At 31.5% G+C, this 25,583-nt stretch overlaps 2 protein-coding genes across 3 annotated transcripts; both read left to right on the top strand.

Annotated features, from left to right (window-relative positions):
• The first annotated feature begins 9,692 nt into the window (after nucleotides 1-9,692).
• On the top strand, nucleotides 9,693-16,566 carry LOC110942314 (eukaryotic peptide chain release factor subunit 1-3). Of its 2 annotated transcripts, none has more exons than XM_022184059.2 (3): nucleotides 9,693-9,826; nucleotides 12,603-14,037; nucleotides 16,318-16,566. In XM_022184059.2, exon 2 carries the CDS (start codon nucleotides 12,616-12,618, stop codon nucleotides 13,924-13,926), a length of 1,311 nt encoding a protein of 436 aa, XP_022039751.1. In that variant the 5' UTR covers nucleotides 9,693-9,826; nucleotides 12,603-12,615; the 3' UTR covers nucleotides 13,927-14,037; nucleotides 16,318-16,566. The 2 variants fall into 2 exon arrangements, with proteins under 2 accessions (XP_022039751.1, XP_035846333.1); XM_035990440.1 differs by lacking the exon at nucleotides 16,318-16,566 and adding an exon at nucleotides 15,288-15,425.
• A 3,317-nt stretch (nucleotides 16,567-19,883) lies between these two features.
• Nucleotides 19,884-24,284, top strand: LOC110942315 (membrane-anchored ubiquitin-fold protein 6). Its single transcript, XM_022184060.1, has 3 exons — nucleotides 19,884-20,290; nucleotides 22,451-22,621; nucleotides 23,983-24,284. Exons 1-3 carry the CDS (start codon nucleotides 20,161-20,163, stop codon nucleotides 24,036-24,038), a joined length of 357 nt encoding a protein of 118 aa, XP_022039752.1. The 5' UTR covers nucleotides 19,884-20,160; the 3' UTR covers nucleotides 24,039-24,284.
• The last annotated feature ends 1,299 nt before the right edge of the window (nucleotides 24,285-25,583 follow it).

The following is a 25,583-nucleotide window of genomic DNA, read 5'->3' as shown; positions in this document are numbered from 1 at the left end:
ACCTCCTAAATCAAGTTACTCTTATATCAAGTGTGCAATAGAGTAATTAAAGTGATTTAAATCGTCAAACTGTACCTATATAACTATTTGTTTGACCCAAGTCAATAAGAAGATTAAAGTACATATTTTTTATGAAGAAAAATCAAAATATACATTGATGATATCTACCTCTAGGCTCCAAACATCACTGAAAATGTGATTAAGGTAACTGAATAAAGAAGAAGAACATTATTTTTTAATAATTGATTAGTATACGAAGATAAAAATACACACAGTTATAACAATGGAAACAAATAATAAGAATGTAGGAAGTAATTTACCTGCTTCTATGATTGACTCACAATCAAATCGTGCCGATTGTAAACAGCATACGTGTTCTTGATAACTTGTAGAGGGTGTTTTTGTTTGACATATAACAATATAATGGAGTATAAAAATGTAAAGTGTTTAACTAAGTTATATTAGGGGAAAAAGTTCTCGTTAGTGTAAAAAATATTTCAATTTTAAAATCACCTCAATTATCATAGTTACTAAAGATATATAGAGTTTTTTTTCCAAAGTAGTGTAGTTTGAAAACTTATTTACCAAAATGGGGAGTTTCAAAAGTATTTACCAAAATAGATGGTTTCTAACTTTATAATTTCTCACTCCTGATCTCATTGGATAATATCAATTCATCAACTAATTATTCAATTAATCATTTTTCTAGCATGAATATTATTAGTTTTATGTTTTATATTCTTTACTTAAAAAATAAACTTATTTGAAAAAACAATCCATAATACATAAATAAATTCTTTTTTTTTCTTCCTTTTAATCACATTTTTTTTGTTGAATTTACCTTCCCCTGTTACTTTTCTTTGAAAACTAGGGTTAAGACCCGCCCGCGTTGCGGCGCGGGTACATCGTAAATATTGAATGGATTAGTCCAAACGTTATATGATGCATTAACCATATGAAAACACACACTTCGACATATCTAGTTGAACTCAATGTAACCTATATCAGCAGTGTGGTTGGATCAAACATAAAGTAAATCAAATTCATATCGAACAATCATAACGTATTATATGTGACCCAACTCATACATAGAAAACGTAACGGGTATGAAGGAAAATATGCACATGTAATCGAAAGGGATTAATTAGAGCTTTCGTAAAAAAAGGGAGAAAAAGAAACCATAATTTGACTCCAGTCGGTTCGAAACAAACTTTACGAAACATACATAAAATAAGCACGGAAACATATTATATTTGACCTGAATCATTTCACAAAAAAAGTTTACGTCGAAACGTAGAACAATTTGAATTTATACCAAAACGTACATAAAAATATGCATGTAAAATAGGTTTCTTTAAAAGAAAACGTATTATATTTGACCTGACTCGTCTATAAAAAAAAGTTTACGTCGGAATGTAGAACAAATCATATTTATATATAACAGTACATAAAATATGCACGTAAAAAATAAATTTTAAGTAAAAGGAGTATAGGGGTAAACCGAAACAAAATATTAGTAAAAAAAAGTTAATAGGTTAAAAACGTTCGTAAAACCGTGCCAAGTAGCACCAATTCCACAACGACATCGACTCTCAACATCGTAAAAATAAAATAGATAAAATGGTAAAAATTACACTGAACGAAAAGAAGACTAAAATCGTTGAACAACGCACACCCGTTACAGTGTGTTAATGCGAAGACATTAACCAGAAACGTAAAACGTAGAAAATAATAACTTAGTCGATCTAGGACCCGACCATTGCGACGAACTTTTCAAAAGGGAAAAAATGGACGCGTTGCGACGGGTCTGTCAAATATGAAAAATAGAGCAAAAAACGTTAAACCTCACATGCACGCTACGACATGTTAACTCGCAAAATTTAGAACGAAATGTAAAACGAAAAACTTGCGAAAGAATAAAACTATGGGGGGCCAAAGTTGTAAATAATAAAGTGTTGTGTTAAATTACAAAATATGAAAAACTTTGAGTTAAAAGTAAAAATTTTGAGGGTTAAAATGTAAAAGATAAAACCTAAAGGTTAAAAGTGAAATATAAAGTTTTTTTTTGGGAAACTCCCAAAGCTTAGTGTACAACTCTTAATGCACCTAAAACTTGATAATTTATATATGGAATAATAAGTAATATCTTTTTAGTATACTTAAATTTTTTGTTTCTATTTTTTTATTTAGGTTTTATTTTAGAAGAAACAATTTTCTAAGAAAACGATTTTTTAAAAGAATGATTCTTCCTTTTTTACATTTCTAATTTAGTACCAAAAAACAAAAACAAAAACAAAATTAAAAAAAAAAACTGTAAAGTAAGAATATAAAAAATATCATTTTACGTGTTTTTTTTTTGTTTTTTTAGAAGAATGATTGTTTTTTTTTACACTCATATATTAATGGATATCAATACGTGTTTTACGTCCATCAAAAACCATATAAACGAACGATAAAAAACGAATAATGAGATTATGAGTGAGAAACTATAAAGGTAGAAACTACCTATTTTGGTAAATACTTTTAAAACTACCTATTTTGGTAAATAAGTTTTCAAACTACACCACTTTAGGAAAAAACTTAAGATATATATTATTTCTGGTATGTTATAAATCACTACTAATCAAATCTCAGATAATTTTTATAGTTTATTTTATTACATTCGGAATTAGATATTTAGATATTGGTGAAAAAATTATGCCTAGATTGTTTAGTTAATCATTTTTTAAAACTTTATTTCATTCATGTTCGAAATTAGATATTTAGTTGCATTTTCCATTATGATTATGATGATTTTAAAATTAATAATTTTATAATTAATAAATACAAAACAAACAAAGAATATTGAATTTGTAACGCATCGGGAACACAATTAATAAATACTAATACAAGTTATAAAGTATAAAAAATATAGCTCTATACCATATAATTCTATAATTGGTATTTAAATAATCATTATAAGATATATATATATATATATATATAAACACATATTTGTAATATACATTTTAGTTATTAGTCATGTAGGCTTAAAAAATATAGTTATTATAAAAAAAAATATATTTTTTCATTGATAAAGGTTCAAAGTAGAATCGAAACCTACATCATCTTTTTCATTAGTGCTCAAATAAATACGTATTAGACAATGCTTAGTAATTTAAACAAAGTTGAAAAATGTCAAGAAAAAATCTAAATAAACACTAATGAATAACAAATTCATGTCTTTATATCAACAAATGAAGAAACGTCAAACAATGTTGATCCATTTAATGTTATCAGAATATTTTGTTTTAAAAGTTTATTTTACTAATTGTGTCAAAATTTAGAAATTGTTATATACATGTTTTTATTGAAAAATTGTTTTGACATTTAAGAGATATTATGAGAATGAAATTCAAATGATATATAATTGAAATTAATTGACATAAATTGTATCAAACTGTTTTAAATTTAATGATAAGAGAAATAAATAAATATATGTTTTAACCTTCAATGTTCATTTAATAAATATTTAATACAAATTTGGTCACAGGTATCAACATGAAGTAAAAAAACATTATTTAAGAGTAAAATAAAGCAAAAATAACAATAAAAAACGTTATTCGTCAATATGTATCAGGAATTAATAACGTTACACGTATATTGTTATTCATTAGGAGATATATATTTCGAAGATGAAAATCGACAACTGGTTTTTCTATACGTATGCTATTTATTTATTATGAATTATGAATAAATTATGAAGAATAAATATATGGTAAATGGTAACATCAACAAAAAGGAATTAATTTTGTATACCATAAATAATGTTTTTATTATTGGGTTGAATATAAAATCGACAAGTTAATTAAATCTAGCCATCTAGGGTTATTGGATTTTAATAATCCTAAGTTTCACCAGTTGGCCGATGATAATCCCAATTTTAAAAATTCTCCCCAATAATCCCAACTTGTAAAAGTTTGGCCGCCATTGATCATTTTCTAACATAGATGCACTTAAATCAATTAAGGAGTCTCTACGTGTAATTGAATCTATTGAGGAGACAAAATTCTTATATGTTTGAAAATGATCAATGGCGGCCAAACTTTTACAAGTTGGGATTATTGGAGGAAATTTTTAAGGTTGGGATTATTATTAGTCAACTGGTGAAACTTAGGATTATTAAAATCCAATAACTATGAAAAGGAATTTGTTATTGAGAGAAAAAAAAATAGGCTATGAATGATGTTGCCGCTCAAAAAACATTAATGAGTAATATTACATTGCTAATTGATAATAATAGTCCTAAGTTCATGACAAGTGACATAAGTTAGTTTTCTTTTAGTATAGTTAATAGATAAAAAATTAAGTATAGTTTATTTAAAAAATAATCATCAAATAGAATAGGGAAATTGGCTTGTAATAATCCCACCTAGACCTTATTGGCCATTAATAATCACATCTCAGAATATTCCCCCCACCAGTCCCACATTTCACCTATTTTTCCTACAATGGTCCCCCGTTAAAAAACCTTAACGGAGTTAAGTTTTTTTCCAAATTACAAACAGATTTTTAGGGCTTTTGATTAGAACGACGATACGAGTCCACTGATGTAAAACTTGCCTCGAAACGGTGCTCCAAACGATGAAACCGACGCTTCAATTCGGGTGTTTAAATTTCCAATTAACCAAAATTAAGTCACTTGGAGCACCATTTCGAAGTAAGTTTTACATCAGTGGACTTGTATCATCGTTCTGATCAAAAGCCCTAAAAAATTTGTTTGTAATTTGGAAAAAAACTTAACTCCGTTAAGTTTTTTTAATGGAGGACCATTGTAGGAAAAATAGGTGAAAGGTGGGACTGGTGGGGGGAATATTCTGAGGTGGGATTATTAATGGCCAATAAGGTCTAGGTGTAATTATTACAGACCAATTCCCCAATAGAATAAAAGGGCAATGTTAAAATGAGAACACATATATTTTGTGAGAACCGCGATAGAGTCAAAAACCATTCAAATTCAAAAAAAAAAAAATTAAAAATTACGCTTATTATTTTTATTCGAATACAATATTAAAAAATAAAATTACATGAATTCGTAAATAATAAAAAATACACATGTTTAAGATAGCCATTTACATATGTGTAAATTTGTTGTATTTACACATTTGTAAAGAAGTTATTAATAGTGAATTTGAGACGGGAAATGAATTATTTAAAGCGTAAATTCTCTTTTTAATGTTGTATTCTAATTATAATAATGACACTTGTGTAAAAATGACTTTAATTAGTTTTTTCATCAGTTCTTATGGTTCTCGCAATATTTAGTTTTCTCAAGATAATCTTTCTTGGAAAAAAAGAACACTTTGAAATAACATTTTATGAATTTTGTTATTTATAAATGAAACTCGTAATTTATAAATATTACTTTAATAATAATGCATTCAAAAGTCGAAATTTACCAATGAAGATTGGGTTTTTAGTTGGACTGTGTTAGTCAGGCTACTATTTTTTCCATTCAGGATTTTGGGTTTTAGTCTTAGATGTGATTATTTGGATGTATAGCCCATTTCATAAGGTCCAAACAAGTTAACAATGTACTCACATGTCACATGGTCACATGGTCACGTCACTCACATGTTAGATAACAAGTGAAAATGAGTTATTATTGATACGAGTTAGAATGGATTCATAAGAAACAATTTATGTACATTTTTTTACTTCTTGTGAACAATTTGTCAATAGCAAACCATTGTTTGTTGCACTATATCTAATTTATGGATGATTTAGTATGTTAGTATGTGTTAAAAACACAAATTCAATTGTCATTATAATTATTATAACCCAACAATAAAAAATGGGGTCAAAACCCTCAACTATAGAATATATTGTTGAACTGGTTAAAGTACCAAATGGCCTATAGTTGATTCCCTTCTTTGGTAAATCCGAATCAATATCTAATCTCGAACCATATATGGTTAACATATCAAAAAAAACCATCCTTATTTATTCGCTAAAGATGAGACATCGTAAAAGATAAACTAAAGAAATATGTAGAGAAAGATGAGACATCGTAAAAGATAAACTAAAGAGATATGTAGAGAAAACAATGAGAATACAAAGGCCCTCACATGAGAGACAAAAGGAGTACAAATAAATCAAGTGTAACGTGGTTAAAATGGTTTAACTTGAAAGTAAATAGGTATCTTTGTAGTAACTTTATAACTGTTCATTTTGATTAAATTACTTTTTGAGTCCCTATATTTTAGTGGTTTTAATCAGTTGAATTGAAAATCAAAAAGTTTAACGCCCTAAGTACCTCCCTGCTCATTTTATAATGTTTTGAGTCCAAATTTTTAACATTTGTACTTTGATTTTGGATTCAAGTGGTTAAAACAAATAAAACGCAGTGACTCAAAACATTATAAAATGAGCGCTTAGGGACTCAGAGTGTTAAACTTTTTGATTTTGAATTTAAGTGGTTAAAACCACTAAAACACATTGGCTCAAACATTAATTTACTCTATCCTTTTTATTAAGTAAAACTTTATTTTTTATAACTTTGAACAAAATATGTTTGATGTAAATGGTGTTTATTTTTACAATATTTTGAAATAAGTTTTATCATAAATAAAGCCATGTTAATACCTTTTCTTTTCTATACTAATAAATGAAAATATTTTTTTTTTGACACGTGTCAATCTCTAATGTATCCTTATCTTATTTTTCATTTTTTTAATTTTTTCCTATTAAACAATGGTTTAACTAAATATAATCTCGATATGGACAATAACTTTTTTTTTTATTAAACTTTGCATTAATAATCTCCTTATCTTATTTTTCAATTTCTTTTTCCTATTAAACAATAATTTAATTAAATATAATTTAAAAAGAATAATAATTTTTTTATCAAACTTTGAATTAATAATAATATGTAAATTGTACTTTCTCCTTCTACGTAGGAGATAGAATAAGTTTTCTATCTTTTTTCCTTTGTAGAACCAGACAAATATATAAATTTTTATTTTCATTATGATTATATTCAGTTAAGTATTTTTTTAATACTATGATTATTAATTAATATTTAATAGGATACAAAAATAAGAAAATAATATTAAATCACAAACTTGATAGATCTCTCTATTTTTTTATTATTTCTTTTATTTTTTTCTTCTTATTAATAATCATCTAATATCTCTTTGGTTCCGTCATGTGTAATACACATGTTTTCAACATATTAATAATTTAATAAAAAACTAAAATTTTAATAAGTAAAGAGTACATCGAATTTATCATTTAAATATATATCTTGACGACCGATGTGTTAATCGATTACATAATATTTATTTAACTCGTGCAATACACGAGGTATTTTAAAGATATAACTATATTGCTTATTATATAAAATTAAATTTATACAACCGTGTAAACTAGTAACATATTATATTAGATACAACATAGTTAGCGATAACTTTTTGAACAACATAGTTTGCGATAACCTTTTGAAATTTGTAGGGAGATATTCAAGTTTATAGATAAATTAAACACTATGTAATAAAAATTATAAATAAAAAATAAGTCCATACTAAAAATGACAAACATGAAAGAAAATAAAAAGGTTAACCAATATTATCACTACGATGTAACCAATAATTTACAAAATACAAATAGTAAGACTTTCATGAAATCACAATTTAAAATATTGAAAAATTTCTCCTTGGTGGTATTATTCTAGCCTCTTGAAAAGAATACAAAAGTTCAATTATAACATAAATCAATAAGTCCATATTAAAAATGACAAACATGAAAGAAAATAAAAAGGTTAACCAATAATATCACTACGATGTAATCAATAATTTACAAAATACAAATACAGTAGTAAGAATTTCATGAAATCACAATTTAAAATATTGAAAAAATTCTCCTTGGTGGTATTACTCTAGCCTCTTGAAAAGAATACAAAAGTTCAATTATAACATAAAATCTATATGTCCATCGAGGCTTGAAGAAGTTTCAATGTTTTCGCTTATTAATTTTTTCGTTGTTTTGGTGTACGTTTTCATTGTCCTGGTGGTCTGTAAGTGTGTTCTAGCTTCTGGCTAGACGCTTTCTTGTTCATATCTTTAATAAAATGTCCTCTCTTTTGTTGGCCGTTAAAAAATACATAAAATCTATACTTATATCTCTGATTATTTGTAACATATAGTAAATGAAAATCTTAATGAAATATGTCACTTTACGGTGTATTTTCACTTTTATTTTCTCGCATATTTCTCCTATTCAATAATATTTTTTCAGTTATCTCTTATTTATTTAATATTTATTTTCTCAACTATTTCCTTTATTTTGTTTATTAATAACTAGATTATAATCCCGTGTATTACACGGGTTGAGAAAATAAAATTCAAATAGTTAATAACGAAGATTTAACAATTATAAAACGATATTTTAAGACACTTTTCTGATATCCGAACAAAATTTTATTTTATCTATGATCAAAACTTGTGATGTTTGTCAAGTTTATAAATATAAAAACATTTGAACCATCGATTAGAAGACAAACTGTATCATCGACTTTCTCACGACGTGAACCCAAGTTTTATTTAAATAACAGTGGTCTTAATTTATTAGTTCTAAAAATATTGTTGTAATGTTTAGATTAGGCATATAGCAATTAGCCAATTAGATAAACTTATAGCTACAAAATAATATTTAAATTAATTAGGTAAGTATAAATTATCGGTAATTATTAAGTTATAGAACTTTAAAATTTAAACATATAGACTTGAGTTGCATCTTAAAAAAATGATTGTTTTTGGATAAATTTATTAGTATGATAAATGTAGTTATTATTCTTCATGTATTTTAAATATATTAAATAAATAAATTATTTGTTAAGCAAGAAAATCGTTCCCTCCCCCCTCGTTATGAAAATGCTCGATATTTGTTTCAATTATTAAGATATAATTTCTAATCTAGTAATTAATATAAAGAAGAAAATCGTTCCCTCCACCCTCGTTATGAAAATGCTCGACATTTGTTTTAATTATTAAGATATAATTTCTAACCTAGTAATTAATATAAATAAATAATAAGATAATTTATGGAACTTTATCCGTAATTTCTTAACATCTGAGCCCTCAACGTCTTTTTTTCTAACCCTTTTAACCCCTAACACTAACCCCATCCATTAAATGTTAGGGGCTAAAAGGGTTAGAAAAAAGACGTTAGGGGTCAAAAAGATTAGAAAAAAAAGACGTTGGGGGCTCATATGTTAAAAATTCTTTTTGGGCCAAAAGAGTAAAAGTGCTATAACCACAGGGGCCAAAATCGTAATTTACTCTATTAGTTAAATAAATAATATTATAAATGAGAAGGAGATTAAACTAAATAATAATTATTCATAACAAAATTAAACTAAATAATATTTAGTAGGAGAATTATCTATAATTAATCAGAAAAAATTAAACTAAAATAATACTTATCTATAAAACATGGCCTAATATTATGACAAGTGTCCCCAAAATGGTTTCTTTTATTATATAGTATAGATTAATAACTTTTTAATATGTCACTTATCCAATCTCGTGTAAGACACGACTTTCTAATTTCTATCATAGCAGAAGCAGGGTAACATTCGTCGGTCGTCGCCATTAAAAAAATACTTAGAAAGTTATGTTGGGCCAAACTATAATATTTCAAACTTTAGTGAACATTTTGCAACTTTTATTATGTAAATTCCTGTTCCACATATATCGAATTTTTCTCTCTCTAGGGTTTCAACTTTCAACAACAATCCAATCCAATAGCTGACTCCAGTCCAAATTGCGGCAGATCACCTCTTCTAAATGTAAGAATTCAATCAAATCAGATCTATTCGATTCTTTTTATTTGTATATTTGATTAAGATGATGATGAAATTTGTGAATTTTGAGTTGAATTTCATCAGATTTGGGCGTTTTTGGTTCATGATGCAGTATATTTCAGATTGAACTGTTGTGATTTTGATTATCTGTTAGTTTAGGGTTCTGTTGAGGTACTAATAACATAGATTGAATTGATTTGTGATTGTTAAAATTTGTTAATATGTAGGTTAGGCGCTCCCTAGTCGGTCGACCAGGGAGTTGAGAGTACTCGGCATAGGCGGAGAGTACTCGGGGAGTACTCGGACATGTTAAATTATAAAGAAATTAGTTTCCGGAAATTAAATATAGGCAAATTGGAAATAAATAATCCCAACTCACTATTATTGGCCAATAATAATCCCAACTCATTTAATCACCAATAATAATCCGAACTATTCACTTTTGTTTGTAAAATACTCCCACGTTAAAAAAACACTAACTAGGTTAAAATATTGCTGACGTGGCTTAACATGTGTGAACTGACATGGCTGGTTAACATCTTACCTGTGTATAAAATGATTATCAGCTTCATTTGCACACACAATCGACTGAATTTGCCCAATTTGTAGAATTAGGGTTTTGAAGGAAAGTGCGATTGTGTGTGCAAATGAGGTTGATAATCATTTTATACACAGGTAAGATGTTAACCAGCCACATCAGTCCACACATGTTAAGCCACATCAACAATATTTTAACCTGGTTAGTGTTTTTTTTAACGTGGGAGTATTTTACAAACAAAAGTGAATAGTTCGGATTATTATTGGTGATTAAATGAGTTGGGATTATTATTGGCCAATAACAGTGAGTTAGGATTATTTATTTCCAATTTGCCTTAAATATATGTCTGATAACATAAATTTACTAATATTTATAACAAAATACGGGAAAATGATATTCGTTATTTAATATGACAGTCATATAAATTAGGTTTTATTATTTTTTAAGTCAAACTCGGCCCGAATTGACCTACTAGATCCGATTTTGGCCGAGTTTGACCGCGTTTGATCGATTCCGATTAATTAGGCGGAGTTAGAGAAAGTCGCCTCGGCAACCTACCTTGTAGCGACTACTCGGGGAGTACTCGGCCTTGGAAACCTTGTTTTACAACCATGGTTATGCATATGCTATTTTTGTAGCTATAAGTTTGTTTTTGTCAGTTTGGTTGGTTAAATATCGAGGCGATGTTGCGATCACCAGTTAGCAGTACTAGTTGCTCTTTTGTTCTCGGAATTTCGAATCGGTTAGGTCAAGTTCACGGTTGTAAAAATCACTAGGCGCTAGTTAGGCGGTGTAAGTGAATTTTTATCGGTAAACTACCGGTTACTAGTTAATCGGCTATTAATCTCGATTTTTACACAATGCGGTGGGATATCGGTGGTCCAGAATATCGGTTCCGATAATATCGGCGATATTGACTGATATTTGCCCGCTATATTGATTCCAAAATATCGGTTAAGCAGCGAGTTTCCAGTTAGTATATTTTTCGGGCCAAATTAAGGTAGCATTAATAGCCCATAAACATAAATAGCTCAAAGGAATAGCCCATTCGTCTCCCACACTTCCATTAACCCTAAGGCCTAAATCGATCGGTCAAAACCACTTCCAATCGGGGGTCTTCTTCTTCTTCCATTCGTCTTCCAAATTAAGGACAACCGACACTGCGACTTCGTCTCAAATATTGACACTTTTGATATTATTATTAAATATTAATACTATATGTATATATGTATTTTACATTTTATATATACAGAGGAAGGTTAACGTACATTATGGCTTAACGTACATCACGTACGACAGGTAATTACGCACGTTCATTTTAAAAGCACGCACGTTATAACTCAAAAATCCAAAATCACGCATGTTGAAACACAATAATCACTCATATTGAAAACATTAATCACGCACGTTATTGTACGTGAAGTACGTTAAGCCGTAATGTACGATATACTTTTTCTTATATATACAAATATATAGATTTTGCATGATATAAAAATTACTGATATCTCACCGCGACAACCTGTATCTCAAATATCGGCCCTTGACCGATATTTGATTTTGGACCGCGTCAACTGCACAGTTTTTACAACATTGGTCAAGTTTGGTTGAATTCGATATGTGAGTTGGTATATTTATTTTCGTGTGTGATTCAATTTGGAACCAACATGGATTCATTCTCGTGAAGCGTTTTGTTTATATATATACTTGTGGCTTATTTGGAACATAGTTTTTAATGCAACTTTTATGTTTTATCTACATTGTTGACTTTGCTTATAATTTGCATGCTCTTGTTTATTTTAATTTGTGTCTTCATCAATGTTGTAGAAGGCGCTAGGCGCTAGGCGCTAGTCGGGCGGTGAGGTACAGCCTAGGATTAATCGGGATTAATCGGGATTAATCGGGATTAATCGGAATGGGATTTTTGTATGTATTTTTTCAAAATTATATATATATATATACCCAATAATATAAAAATAATACTTCAAAATTCACAGAAATACTTCAAGTTTCAGATAGTATGGTTCGATTTTGACCGCCTAGGACCGATTTTCACCGCCTAGGACCGATTTTGACCGATTTTTGACCATGACCGATTAATTGACCGCCTAGCTCAAAATTAGGCAGTAAGTGACCGCCTAGCGCCTAGGCGCCGATTAATCGGCCGCCTAGGCGGATTTCTGCAACCATGGCCTTCATGTAATATGATTATTTTTATTTTTGTAGATAATTTGTCACAATGTCAGAGGGTCAGGAAACCGATAAGAACATTGAAATATGGAAAATTAAGAAACTTATCAAAGCATTGGAAGCTGCAAGAGGCAACGGTACAAGCATGATCTCTCTTATCATGCCGCCTCGTGATCAAATCTCGCGTGTAACTAAAATGCTCGGTGACGAGTTCGGAACCGCTTCCAACATCAAAAGTAGAGTTAACCGCCAATCGGTTCTAGGTGCCATAACTTCAGCCCAACAAAGGCTCAAGCTGTACAACAAGGTTCCACCAAACGGGCTCGTGCTCTACACCGGAACCATAGTCACCGACGACGGAAAAGAGAAAAAAGTCACAATCGACTTTGAACCATTCAAGCCGATTAACGCTTCACTTTACCTTTGCGACAATAAATTTCACACCGAAGCTTTAAACGAGCTCCTGGAGTCTGACGACAAATTCGGTTTCATCATTATGGACGGAAACGGGACCCTTTTCGGGACATTAAGCGGCAACACGAGGGAAGTTTTACACAAATTCACCGTCGATTTACCGAAAAAACACGGGCGAGGAGGTCAATCTGCGCTTCGATTTGCACGTCTTCGAATGGAGAAACGGCACAACTACGTGAGAAAAACCGCTGAGCTGGCGACGCAGTTTTTCATCAATCCCGCTACTAGTCAACCTAACGTTTCGGGACTTATTCTAGCTGGATCCGCCGATTTCAAAACCGAGCTGAGTCAGTCCGACATGTTTGATCCTCGTCTTCAGGCTAAAATCTTGAACGTGGTTGATGTTTCTTACGGGGGCGAGAACGGTTTCAACCAAGCTATCGAATTGTCTTCGGAAATTCTCGCAAACGTGAAGTTCATTCAAGAAAAACGTTTAATCGGGAAGTATTTCGAGGAAATTAGTCAGGATACCGGGAAGTACGTGTTCGGTGTTGACGACACTTTAAAAGCATTAGAAATGGGCGCGGTCGAGATTCTTATCGTATGGGAAAATCTCGATTTCAACCGTTACGTACTTAAAAACAGCTTAACTGGCGAAATCATTATCAAGCATTTGAACAAAGATCAAGAGTCGGATCAGAGTAATTTTAGGGATTCGGACACTAACGCTGAGCTGGAAGTTCAAGAAAAAACGTCGTTGCTCGAGTGGTTTGCTAACGAGTATAAAAAATTTGGGTGCACGCTTGAGTTTGTTACGAATAAGTCGCAAGAGGGTTCGCAGTTTTGCAGAGGTTTTGGTGGAATCGGTGGTATACTTCGGTACCAGCTGGACATTAGGTCGTTTGATGAATTGTCTGATGATGGGGAAATTTACGAGTCGGACTAGCAATCAACTACTTGTTACGGGCCGGTGCAGGCGGGGTGGGGTCCAGAGCCCGCGTCGGGGCACTCGTTAGGCTCGCTACCTTTGTTTGCTGTTTAAGGAGTTTTTAAGAAGGTTAGTAGCTTATTATATGTTGTTTTAACCTGCTGAAAGTGATGAATCCATGCCTATCAGTTTCATATATACCCAACCAAAACTAGAAATGTCATATATACCCTTACAAATTAGTTAAAATATCAAATATAACCCAATTTATTAGAAACAATCTAATAAATGATCATTTTACCCTTTATTTTTTTTTAACATCAAGTTTTCATATATGCTCATCTTTTAACTTCATATTTTTATATAATACATTTATAGCTTAAATTTATTTTCACCCCTTTTAATTTATTATATTTTTTATATTTACCAATAAGCAATAGTATACTCCATATATAATATTTAAGCTAAATAAATTATGCTAGGAATGAGTAAACATAATATTTGAAGTTAAAGGTCATATACTCATATATGAGATTTCAAAGTTTTAGAAAAATAAAGGTAAAATTGTCATTTATTAAATTGTTTTTAAATTTTAATGAATTGTGTATATATGGTATTTATAATTTTGCATGGGTATATATATGATATTTTGCAAGTTTGTAGGGTATATATGAAATTTGCCTTTTTTATGGTTGATTTGTGAAAAAATCTAGGTATGGAATCTCGATTTCATCTTGGGCAATATGGATGGTTTTGCTATTGTTTGAGTAAAGTACACGGATGGTCTCTGTGGCTTACCGAAATTTTGGATTTGGTCCCCAACTTTCCAAAAGTACACGGATAGTCCCCGTGGTTTGCATTTTGTAACGCATTTAGTCCCTAGCTTTTTCCAAAAGTACATGAATGGTTCTTGTGGTTTGCACTTTGTAACACATTTAGTCCTTAACTTGGACCTGCTAAGACCTTTAGATTTATTGGCCAGGGACTAAATGCGTTACAAAGTGAAAACCACATGGGATTATCTGTGTACTTTTGAAAACCTAGAGACCAAATCCAAACTTCTGGTAAACCACAGGGACCATCCGTGTACTTTACTTATTGTTATTAATAAAATTTGAAAGTCGAAACTTATATGATCAAATGGTACTTTTGAGTTCTTACATACAATTCAACTTAACATCCAAAATGTGTCAGTTGACCCGCCCACAACTTTTTTGTTATCTTTTTGTTGAATTCTATGCTAAATTGGATTATGAAAACTATATCATAAGTGATTAGATTTTTACTTAATAAACCAGTTTAGGATGTTTTTCACATTTTATTAGACTCTAAATGACCCGTAATAACACTCGTAAACCTACTTCATCCTGGATTTTTAGGTGGGTGTTTGGGATCGAGTTTACAAAGTGGTCGTTTGATTGATGGCTCTTCGTATCGTGAATTATTGTATTTGAGTGCATAGTTGTCAATAGCGGTCACTATTGTCGCTATAGCGAATAGCGCAGCGTATAGGTTAGTTTTTATTTTCTTTTTTAAGTATAAATAACGATTAAATATAGTTATAAAATAGCTGGATTTTAGGTTTTTGTTAAATATGCATGTAACCAGGGTATTTTGATATAATATACATATAAATTTAAAATATTTTTTTTTCTAGTGTATTGCTATATTATTTATAAAATAGCGTCCTTTGCAATGTAGCATATATAGGTACCTTATCGCTATTTGTCGCCATTCGCCATTCGCCATTAACCACCATGTTTTTGATCATTTTGGGTGAGGTATTGAGTTTTTTGGGTAATTATTATTATTATTATTATTATTATTATTATTATTATTATTATTATTATTATTATTATTATTATTATTATTATTATTAGAGTTAATTGCTCGGATGGTCCCTGTGGTTTTACGTTTTTTCACGTTTAGTCCCTACCTTTTGAAAATAGCAGGTATGCTCCCTATGGTTTGTCATTTTGTTACTCGGATAGTCCCCCAACATTTACTCTGGGGACTATCCAAGTAACAAAATGACAAACCATAGGGAGCATACCTGCTATTTTCAAACTAATTGACATCTACTCAGGGACTATCCGAGTAACAAAATGACAAACCATAGGGAGCATATCTGCTATTTTCAAAAGGTGGGGACTAAACGTGAAAAAACTTGAAACCACAGGGACCATCCGAGCAATTAACTCTTATTATTATTATTATTATTTTATTTTTTTATTGTTGGAGTAAATTAATTACTAGAATTCTTTGATTTTACATATACAGTTCAAACGCTCATAAAACTCCTTTTAAGTAGGGAACAAATGTGAGTGAAAGGTAGCTTACTCATGATCTGAATGGGTCAAAGATGTTTGTTGACTTACCTTTTTTTTTCTTTTTTTTGTGTTGATGCAGTTGGAATAAATAGAATGGATGATAAATCAAGCTACATCCCCCACCCCCACTTGAAGCGGTTGCACTAAATCATTCTCGACATGTTTTAAATGATTCCAATATATATGGTTTATTGCGGATTTGCATCGCATTGCATTGCATTTTGTGTTTTGGCTTTCAATACAGTTCGACTTATGTTACTTTAGTTTGTTCTCAACCTTTAGATTCATATGAACCATCCTTTGTTTATCGACTTTTGGTTGGTTGGTTGGTTGGTTTTTTTTGTTTAGATCGCAACCAGTGCTTGCTATGGGTGAGATTTTTCTGGGTACGTTTGTTTGCTTGCTAGTGTCCTCCTTACGTCAAATGATGGACAATGGTTTTATTTAGTTATAGTCATGCAAACTAGGGGTGTTTTTATAGCCAAGCTACTTTCAAATTGTTTCAATCGAAGTGAATAAAATCTTATTTTTTTTAACGGCAAATTTGGATCACTGATGGACCACTAGAGTATCATCGTGCCACTAGTGGAACCACCCGATCATATCCATCTCCACTGGACATAATGCCTATACACCAATTCAGGAGGAAACCCAATAAATATGGGAAAAACTCTCTTGTGAGAATCGAACCTAGAACTTATTGGTCCAAAGTCTTATCTCACCCTCAAAATACCACTAGGCTATAAAGCCATGGGAAATAAAATCTTATTTGAGTTCTAACTCTAGAAGCCGATTTGATTACGTCTTAAATCAAATTAAAATATATAGTTTTAAGCTCAGGTTAATTTTATTTCAAATAAAAAATCGAGTCTGGAATGCAAATTGAAGTTGAAAATAAATCTTTCTATTCTAATCCAAAAACATTTACTTGTAAGAAATATGATCCATCCAAAATATGAAGCAAACTATCATAATATCATATAGAGTACTAGATGACATGATTGAGAGTAAAAAATAAGGATGATGTCATGTTTGTTTTGTTTTGGCTCTAGCGATTTGCTAGTATCGTTTTTGAAAAAAAAGTTAAAAGAAAATTATAGGGAAAATTTTCAATTTCTTAAATCATCGAGTTAAATGTCACTTTAGTCCCTGTGGTTTGGGTCATTTTGCCAGTTTAGTTCAAATGTTTCATTTTTCGCCTGTGGGTCAAAAAAGTCCACTGGGTTAACTTCATTATATTTGTTAATGACAGTGTCGGACCCAGAAATTTTTTTCTAGGAGTGCAGAAATTTTTTTAAAATTTTAGGCCCCTAGCTATAATTTTCGGTTCATAGCGGGTCGGGTCGGATCAGGTTGTGTCCCATGAATTTTCGGTCCAAATCGGGCCGGTAGCAAAGCAAAAAAATTCTTATTCAAGTCAATAACTCAATAACATATCTCACTATCATATCATCACATATTCACTCATAACTCATAAGTATTCAAATATTCGATGTCCTAAACTTCTAATCCACATTAACTACTCAAAAACAAAAAAAACTATAAAATACGAAAATGAAAAAACATTGTTATGAGAATTTAAAAAATACATAATATAAATAAAATTTTCTTTACGAATTAAATAACTACCTATAATTGTTGTTTATGAGTTGTTCACACACACAAAAAAAAAAAAAACATCTAATTGAAGCAAAAATTATTTTAATAGTCAAACGATGAAGTTGATGGATGGATATATAAAGCAAATAAACAAAAGGAGGTTTAATGGTATCAATTGAATGACAAAATAGTTGTCTGATTTCTAAAGAAACAAGCTTTGCACCTGGAATGGATGAGCCATGTAGGTATGGGTGTAGTCATTACCCTTATGATATGTAAGTGTTATGTTACTCACCTCTAATCTACAATCTAAAACCACTACCCTAAGGATGTGGTCATGACCCAAACCACTATCTCCTTGTTTATTTTAATTTATCTTTGTCTAAAGAAAAATTAAATGATTACTTGAAAAATGGAAAGGGGATCATAGTTGTCATGGTTTAACCCAAGCAAACCATGGTGGATTAGAGAAGAGGATGGTATAGTCTTTTATTCATGTTTCTACATGACGAATCATGTCCCAACCATGACTCCCACACCCTTTAGCTTAAAAGTGATTTTTCAAAACCAACAATAACCGTCGGATAAAAAACATGGTTAACTTTCTAATGCACAAACTTTTCTACTCAAATAACCTACTTTAATAAAATAAAACTTAAATATCATCATCTTCACACTTAAAGCTTTTCTTCATTCCGGTTCTGCCTCAAATAGCCTTAAAGTGATTTTTCAAAACCAAAAATAACCGTCGGATAAAAAACATGGTAAACTTTCTAATGCACAAAATCCTAAGTTTCAAAGTCCACCACTCAAAACCACTCCACTGCACAAACTTTTCTACTCAAATAACCTACTTTAATAAAATAAAACTTAAATATCATCATCTTCACACTTAGAGCTTTTCTCCGTTCCGGCTCTGCCTCAAATAGCCTTAAAGTGATTTTTCAAAACCAACAATAACCATGGGATAAAAAACATGGTAAACTTTCTAATGCACAAAATCCTAAGTTTCAAAGTCCACCAATCAAAACCACTCCACTGCACAAACTTTTCTACTCAAATAACATAGTTTAATAAAATAAAACTTAAATATCATCATCTTCACACTTAGAGCTTTTCTCCGTTCCGACTCTGCCTCAAATAGCCTTAAAGTGATTTTTCAAAACCAACAATAACCATCGGATAAAAAACATGGTAAACTTTCTAATGCACAAAATCCTAAGTTTCAAAGTCCATCAGTCAAAACCACTCTACTGCACAAACTTTTCTACTCAAATAACCTACTTTAATAAAATAAAACTTAAATACCATCATCTTCACACTTAAAGCTTTTCTCCGTTCTGGCTCTGCCTTAAATAGCCTTAAAGTGATTTTTCAAAACCAACAATAATTATCGGATAAAAAACAAGGTAAACTTTCTAATGCACAAAATCCTAAGTTTCAAAGTCCACCAATCAAAACCGCTCCACTGCACAAACTTTTCTACTCAAATAACCTACTTTAATAAAATAAAACTTAAATATCATCATCTTCACACTTAAAGCTTTTCTCCTTTCTGGCTCTGCAAAATTCTTTTCCGGTGACTTTTTTTGTGCTTCAAATCTTCTTCATCATTTGGTCAAAGTTCAAGGGGAGTGATTGCAAAATTTTATGGGGTATGCTCGGGATTGTAACGCGAATTTAACACTAAACATTATATTTTCAAGGTGTGTGCCCGCCCACCACGCTATACTCTTAGTCCGTCCCTGGTTAACGAGAAAGACAATTCAGTCATTTTATATGGACGAATTGCCCTTCTAGTTCACAAAATTACATATAAAATGACCGAATTACCCTTCTCGTTAATATAAAAAATGGATTAAGTTAACCCAGTGGACTAAAATAGCAACTGTGAAACCTTTTTGGACCCACGGACGAAAAATGAAACCTTTAGACTAAACTGACAAAATTACCCAAACCACAGAGACTAAAATGAGATTTAACTCTAAATCTTTAATTGGAAAATATCTTAAATAATAAATTCACAAGATATTAGAGACCAAGGGTGGGTTTATAATTCTTTATTCTTTTCCCCACTCAAACCTGCTCTACCCTTTTTAACTTCTTGCTTCATTCCTTGTGCTTCCTTTGTTCAAATCTACTGAAACACAAAAAACAAAACCCCTTCTTGATCTTCAAACCCTTCATTCCAATTTCACAATTTTTGATCAAATTTTAGGGCAAAGTCTTGGGCTTTCTGCAAATCTTGAGTCTGAAACTTACCCAACTGAAAAAGACTACATCTTTTGAAGAAATCCAAGTGGGTTCTTTGAGTTGTGATTTAATGGCAGCTGATGAATTGATTGAAGTCAAATTTAGGTTAGCTGATGGCACTGATATTGGGCCCAGCAAATACAGTTGTATAACTACTGTTGGATCTTTGAAGGAGAAAATTATCTCACAATGGCCCAAAGGTTAAATTCAATTTCATCATCATCATTAATAATATTATCAAGATTTTATTTTTATTTTTTTTTTTTGGATTGGGATTTTGCTATACAGTTTGCCTCTACAACAGATTATTGTATTATCATACTGGGTTTGTTTGTTTGTTTTTTTTTTTTTTTTTTTTTTTTTTTTTTTTTTTTTTTTTTTGGGCTGTTTCAGTGTTACCCTGTCATGAATATTCTTGTGGAAAAAAAAAATTAAACTTGAAGTAGATATGATCATGAATGGATGCATGAACTAACAATTATAGTTTTAACTATTTTGGGGAAGAATTTCTATATTTGTTTATCATTTCCTAATTCTTATTTCTATATTCATATAGTAATTTAGGATATGTTTTTCATGTTTAATCAGTTTCATGAAAGTTGTAACATCCTAGTATTATGTTTATTAGTGAAGTCTTTAGAGTTAATTACTGTTTTCGTGTGGTTTGTCAAAAATCACTATTTCAGTCCATTAGTTTAAAAATTGTGATTTCAGTCCCTGTGATTTTACTTTCGTAACCATTTCAGTCTACCTCGTAACTATTTCAGTCCCTGTACTAACAGAATAAATGGATTGAAATGGTTACGATAGTGAAACCACAGGGACTGAAATGGTTACGAAAGTGAAACCACAAGGACTGAAATCACAATTTTTAAATTAATGGATTGAAATAGTGATTTTTGACAAACCACAGAGACGAAAACAGTAATTAACTCGAAGTCTTTATAATGTTAGGCTTAGTAATCAGAACATACACAGCAACTATCACAAGAAAATGACAATTTAAAGCTTTTTTTACATGACTCTACAGTTTTTACATATGTTCATACTTTTGTTAGGATATTAGTAATACGTTTGTGATTCTCGTCGGCTATGTAGTTAATATCCCGATATATCACCGATGTATTAGTGATATATTGGTTATCGGTCCTCTACTGAGATATCGGTATAGAATATCGGTACCGATAATATTGGCGATATTGACCAATATTTGACCAATATATCATCGATTTTCCCGATATCCGTACCTTTTTTCTTACTTCTACCATTTGTTTTTCTTCTTATTGTTGCTATTAGTGTTTTAAGTCTTAGGAGTTGTTTGGCAACATCTGAATGGTTAAGTGCTGAACCAGTAAGAGGTCTGAACCATTAAGAGCCTGTATAATGTTTTACCGTTCAGAGGCAAATGTCTAACCAATTCAGATTAGAGGTCTTAACCATTCAGACTCTGTATAAATCTTAACCATTCAGAGGCAAATGTCTGAACCATTCAAACATCTGCTCGTGAAACAAACAGTCTGAACCATTAAGTGCTGAATCAGTAAGAAGTCTGAACCATTAAGAGTTTCATTAAGAGGTAAACAAACAGCCCCTTAATTGTTAGTTGTCAGTGTTAAATGTTAGTGTTTTAAATCTTAGTCAGTTCGTACTTGCTACAATTGTTAGTGTTTTGCAAGTTGCAAAAGGTTAATTTGTTAATGGTAGGAGAGTATACTAAATTGTTAGTGTTAAATTGCTATATATATAAATTTAGAATGATATTAAAATTACCAATATCCCACCGCGATAACCAATATCTCAAATATCGGTCCTTGACCGATATCCAATATTTTACCGCATTAACTACTTAGCTCGTCAGTTAGCAGCGTATTGGTTGAGTCCCTTGAGTATATACCTGTAACGGTTCTCACAGTCAACACAAAAGGTTTATGAATTCTGTGTAAGGGGCTGTTTGTTTACCTCTTAATGAGGCTCTTAATGGTTCAGACTTTTTACTGCTTCAGCACTTAATGATTCAGACTGTTTGTTTCACGAGCAGATGTCTGAATGGTTCAGACATTTGACTCTGAATGGTTAAGATTTATACAGAGTCTGAATGGTTAAGACCTCTAATCTGAATTGGTCAGACGTTTGCCTCTGAACGGTTAAGCATCATACAGGCTCTTAATGGTTCAGACCTCTTACTGGTTCAGCACTTAACCATTCAGATGTTGTCAAACAGCCCCTAACTTTTTTTTTTTTGTTAAATAAAGGAACTTTATCATTCATATTAGGTATCCCAGAATGGAAAGTGTTGTATTTCTCTTGATATTCTACTTTGCATCTTTCTTTTTTTAGTAATTATTTTAACTTATTGACAGACAAAGAAAATGGGCCTAAAACAATAAATGACGTGAAGCTCATAAACGCCGGAAAAATATTGGAAAACAACAAAACTCTTGCGGAATCAAGATCTCCGGTCAGTGAAATCCCCGGGGGTGTCATCACTATGCTTGTCGTCTTGCGACCACCAATGGCCGACAAAAATAGTGGTAAGTTTGTTTACAAATTAACAAACTTTAGATTTTTAATATTTATCATAATTATGTGCATATATTATTTACTACCTTTAGCGATTCGATGATTACAACTCCAAGATTGCTGATTTTTTGGTAAAGACGTAACGGGTTGAAATGAGTCTGGTTGGGTGACTCGTTACACTGTCTGTCTGTTGTTTAATGTTTTTAGCGTTAATTACTGTTTTCGTCCCCGTGGTTTGTCAAAAATCACTATTTCAGTCCATTAGTTTAAAAATTGCGATTTAAGTCCCTGTGGTTTCACTTTCGTAACCATTTCAGTCCACCTCGTAACCATTTCAGTCCCTGTACTTACATAATAAATGAATTGAAATGGTTACGAAAGTGAAATCACAGGGACTTAAATCGCAATAATGGACTGAAATAGTGATTTTTGACAAACCACAGGGACGAAAACAGTAATTAACTCATGTTTTTAAATAAATCAGTAGTTTGTTAAATAATTGCAAAAACAATATTATTACATTATTAATTGAGCTTTATTTTTTGGCATTAAGTGATTTATGCATTGAAACTACACTTTGTGTTTCAACTTGTTTAATCCATTTGACCCGTTTGAGATAAAAGATAACCCAAACCAACCCGTAAAAAAAGTAAATGAGCCGAGATTGCAACCTTTGCGACTAAACGCTTTATAATTTCTAGATTGCTCATTTCGGGTAAAAATCTTGTTAAATTCCGATGCATAGTATAGGCCTGATAAATTACTCGATATAAGGGCATTTCTGTCATTTCATAAAGTAACTATTAGTAGAGATTAGACAAAGTATGGTAATCTATAGACATAAGGGTACGGTTAACTTATGCTAACAATTTAGCGATAGTGTTTCCTTTTGCGTGGCAATTATTATTAATAGGAGTTAATTGCCCGGATGGTCCCTGTGGTTTCACGTTTTTTCACGTTTAGTCCCCACCTTTTGAAAATAGCAGGTATGCTCCCTATGGTTTGTTATTTTGTTACTCGGATAGTCCCCTGAGTAGATGTTAGTTAGTTTTGAAATAGCAGGTATGCTCCCTATGGTTTGTCGTTTTGTTACTCGGATAGTCCCCTGAGTAAATGTCAGGGGACTATCCGAGTAACAAAATGACAAACCATAGGGAGCATACCTGCTATTTCCAAAAGGTGGGTACTAAACGTGAAAAAACGTGAAACCACAGGGACCATCCGGGCAATTAACTCTTATTAATAGTTTGTACAAGTTTTGAAGTAAAAAAAAAAAATCGTCTATATGACCTCAAATATTCGTCTATCGTAAGGGATCTCCTTGTGTCAAGTGTATTTAAGTTTAACAATCTACTCTCTGAATTTGCTGCAGAAAAATCGCAGGAACGCTCTGCGAGAAAGAGCGCTTGTTCTTGCGCAATCCTTTGAAGTTTATATGTCAAGCTCAAACAACATTTCAGGATTTTCTGATGAATATTGCAGACAATGAAGAAAATTTGGAGTGTTTTTGAAATTCTGAAAGGGGAGAAAGAAAGAAGCTATGATTTTGTGTTGGTATATGAATCAATATAGAAGCTTTGTAGATCAAAAAGATGTTAAAGATACAAGATATTCATGGTCTGTTTTTAAGTTTGATTTATTTGTTATATATATAATGGGTCTGATTATTTGGTTTCTTGGTTGTTAAAGCTCCCTATTATATATAGTGAAAAACAAGATGTAAGGGTGGAGGGTATAGAGCTCGGGGACTTGAGCGGGGAGGGTATGTCACCGATCGGTGACTATACCGTGTGTTTGAAGGTGCGTGGTGACCAAGAGAGAGGGTGTCGAAATCGGTGAACTTTCACCGAATGGATTGATTGTGATTGATGCCTTTTTTGACCGTTTTTTTTTTAACGTTATTTTATAACCGTTAGGTTATTTTTTTTATATAAACTCAATTTTTCAATCCTTTTTAACACACAATTCTTTCAAAAATCTCTCTTTCTAGACCCAAAAACACCATGGATAAACAAAACAAAGGTGAACCCAAGAAAAAAGGTTCCGCTAGCCAAGGATCGGATTCAAGAAAAAATTCGCAAACGAGACAAGGTGATTTTAGAGGTCCAAGTGCACCGGTTCAAACCTTCTACGGATATTCACCAACCACTCAACCTCAATTTTTTTACCCTCAAACTCAACCATCTTTTTTCACCCAACCTACTTTTCCACCACAAATATTTTCACACCCAAGCTTCACAAACGAGTTCGATCCATTTGGGTTTAGGACCCCGCCAATTCAATCACCAAGAGAGAATGTCGAGCGCCCACTTCCTATCTACAATGATTTAGAGGTTGTCCTCGAAACACAACATTTGGATGTAGATAGTGGCGAGGACGAAGACGAATATGAGGATGAAGACGATGATATTGGTGAAGCAAGTGACCCGAAACAAAAGGGAGTCAAGGCGGAGCGTCAAACTTGGGCGAAAACACATGAAGAGGCCTTAGCCAAGGCATGGGTTCATTGTTCTTTAAACAAGAAAAAAGGAAATGCACAAAAAAAGGGACAGTTTTTGGAAAAAAATTCTCGCCCATTACAACGAAACGGTCGGCGGAAGTACTCGAACAGTTCATCAAGTACGTTCAAAATGGATCCCTATGTTGAGTAAGATAAACCACTTCAACGGTCTTTGGCAACAAGCGGTAATTTTTCATTTGTAATGTGTTTAATTTTCCATAACATTTAAAAAATAATTTCCATAACATTGTTTATGTTTAATTTTTTTTTACTTTATATTTGTTATCTATGTAGGATCGTATTCGTGGTAGTGGGGTTAGCGACCTCGACGTCATGAATAGGGCTTTAAGTGATTTCAAAAAAAATATCCGAGTGGTTTTCAACATATTGAGGCATGGGAGGTCGTTCGTAAACATGACAAATGGGCAACGGTACCATTGTTGGGTGAAGATAGTGGAAGTTCGGGACAAAAA

Source organism: Helianthus annuus, chromosome 5 (assembly GCF_002127325.2).
Source record: "Helianthus annuus cultivar XRQ/B chromosome 5, HanXRQr2.0-SUNRISE, whole genome shotgun sequence".
NCBI lineage: Eukaryota > Viridiplantae > Streptophyta > Magnoliopsida > Asterales > Asteraceae > Helianthus > Helianthus annuus.
The sequence above is the reverse complement of the archived record's forward strand: the minus strand, read 5'-3'. Positions and strand labels throughout refer to the sequence as shown.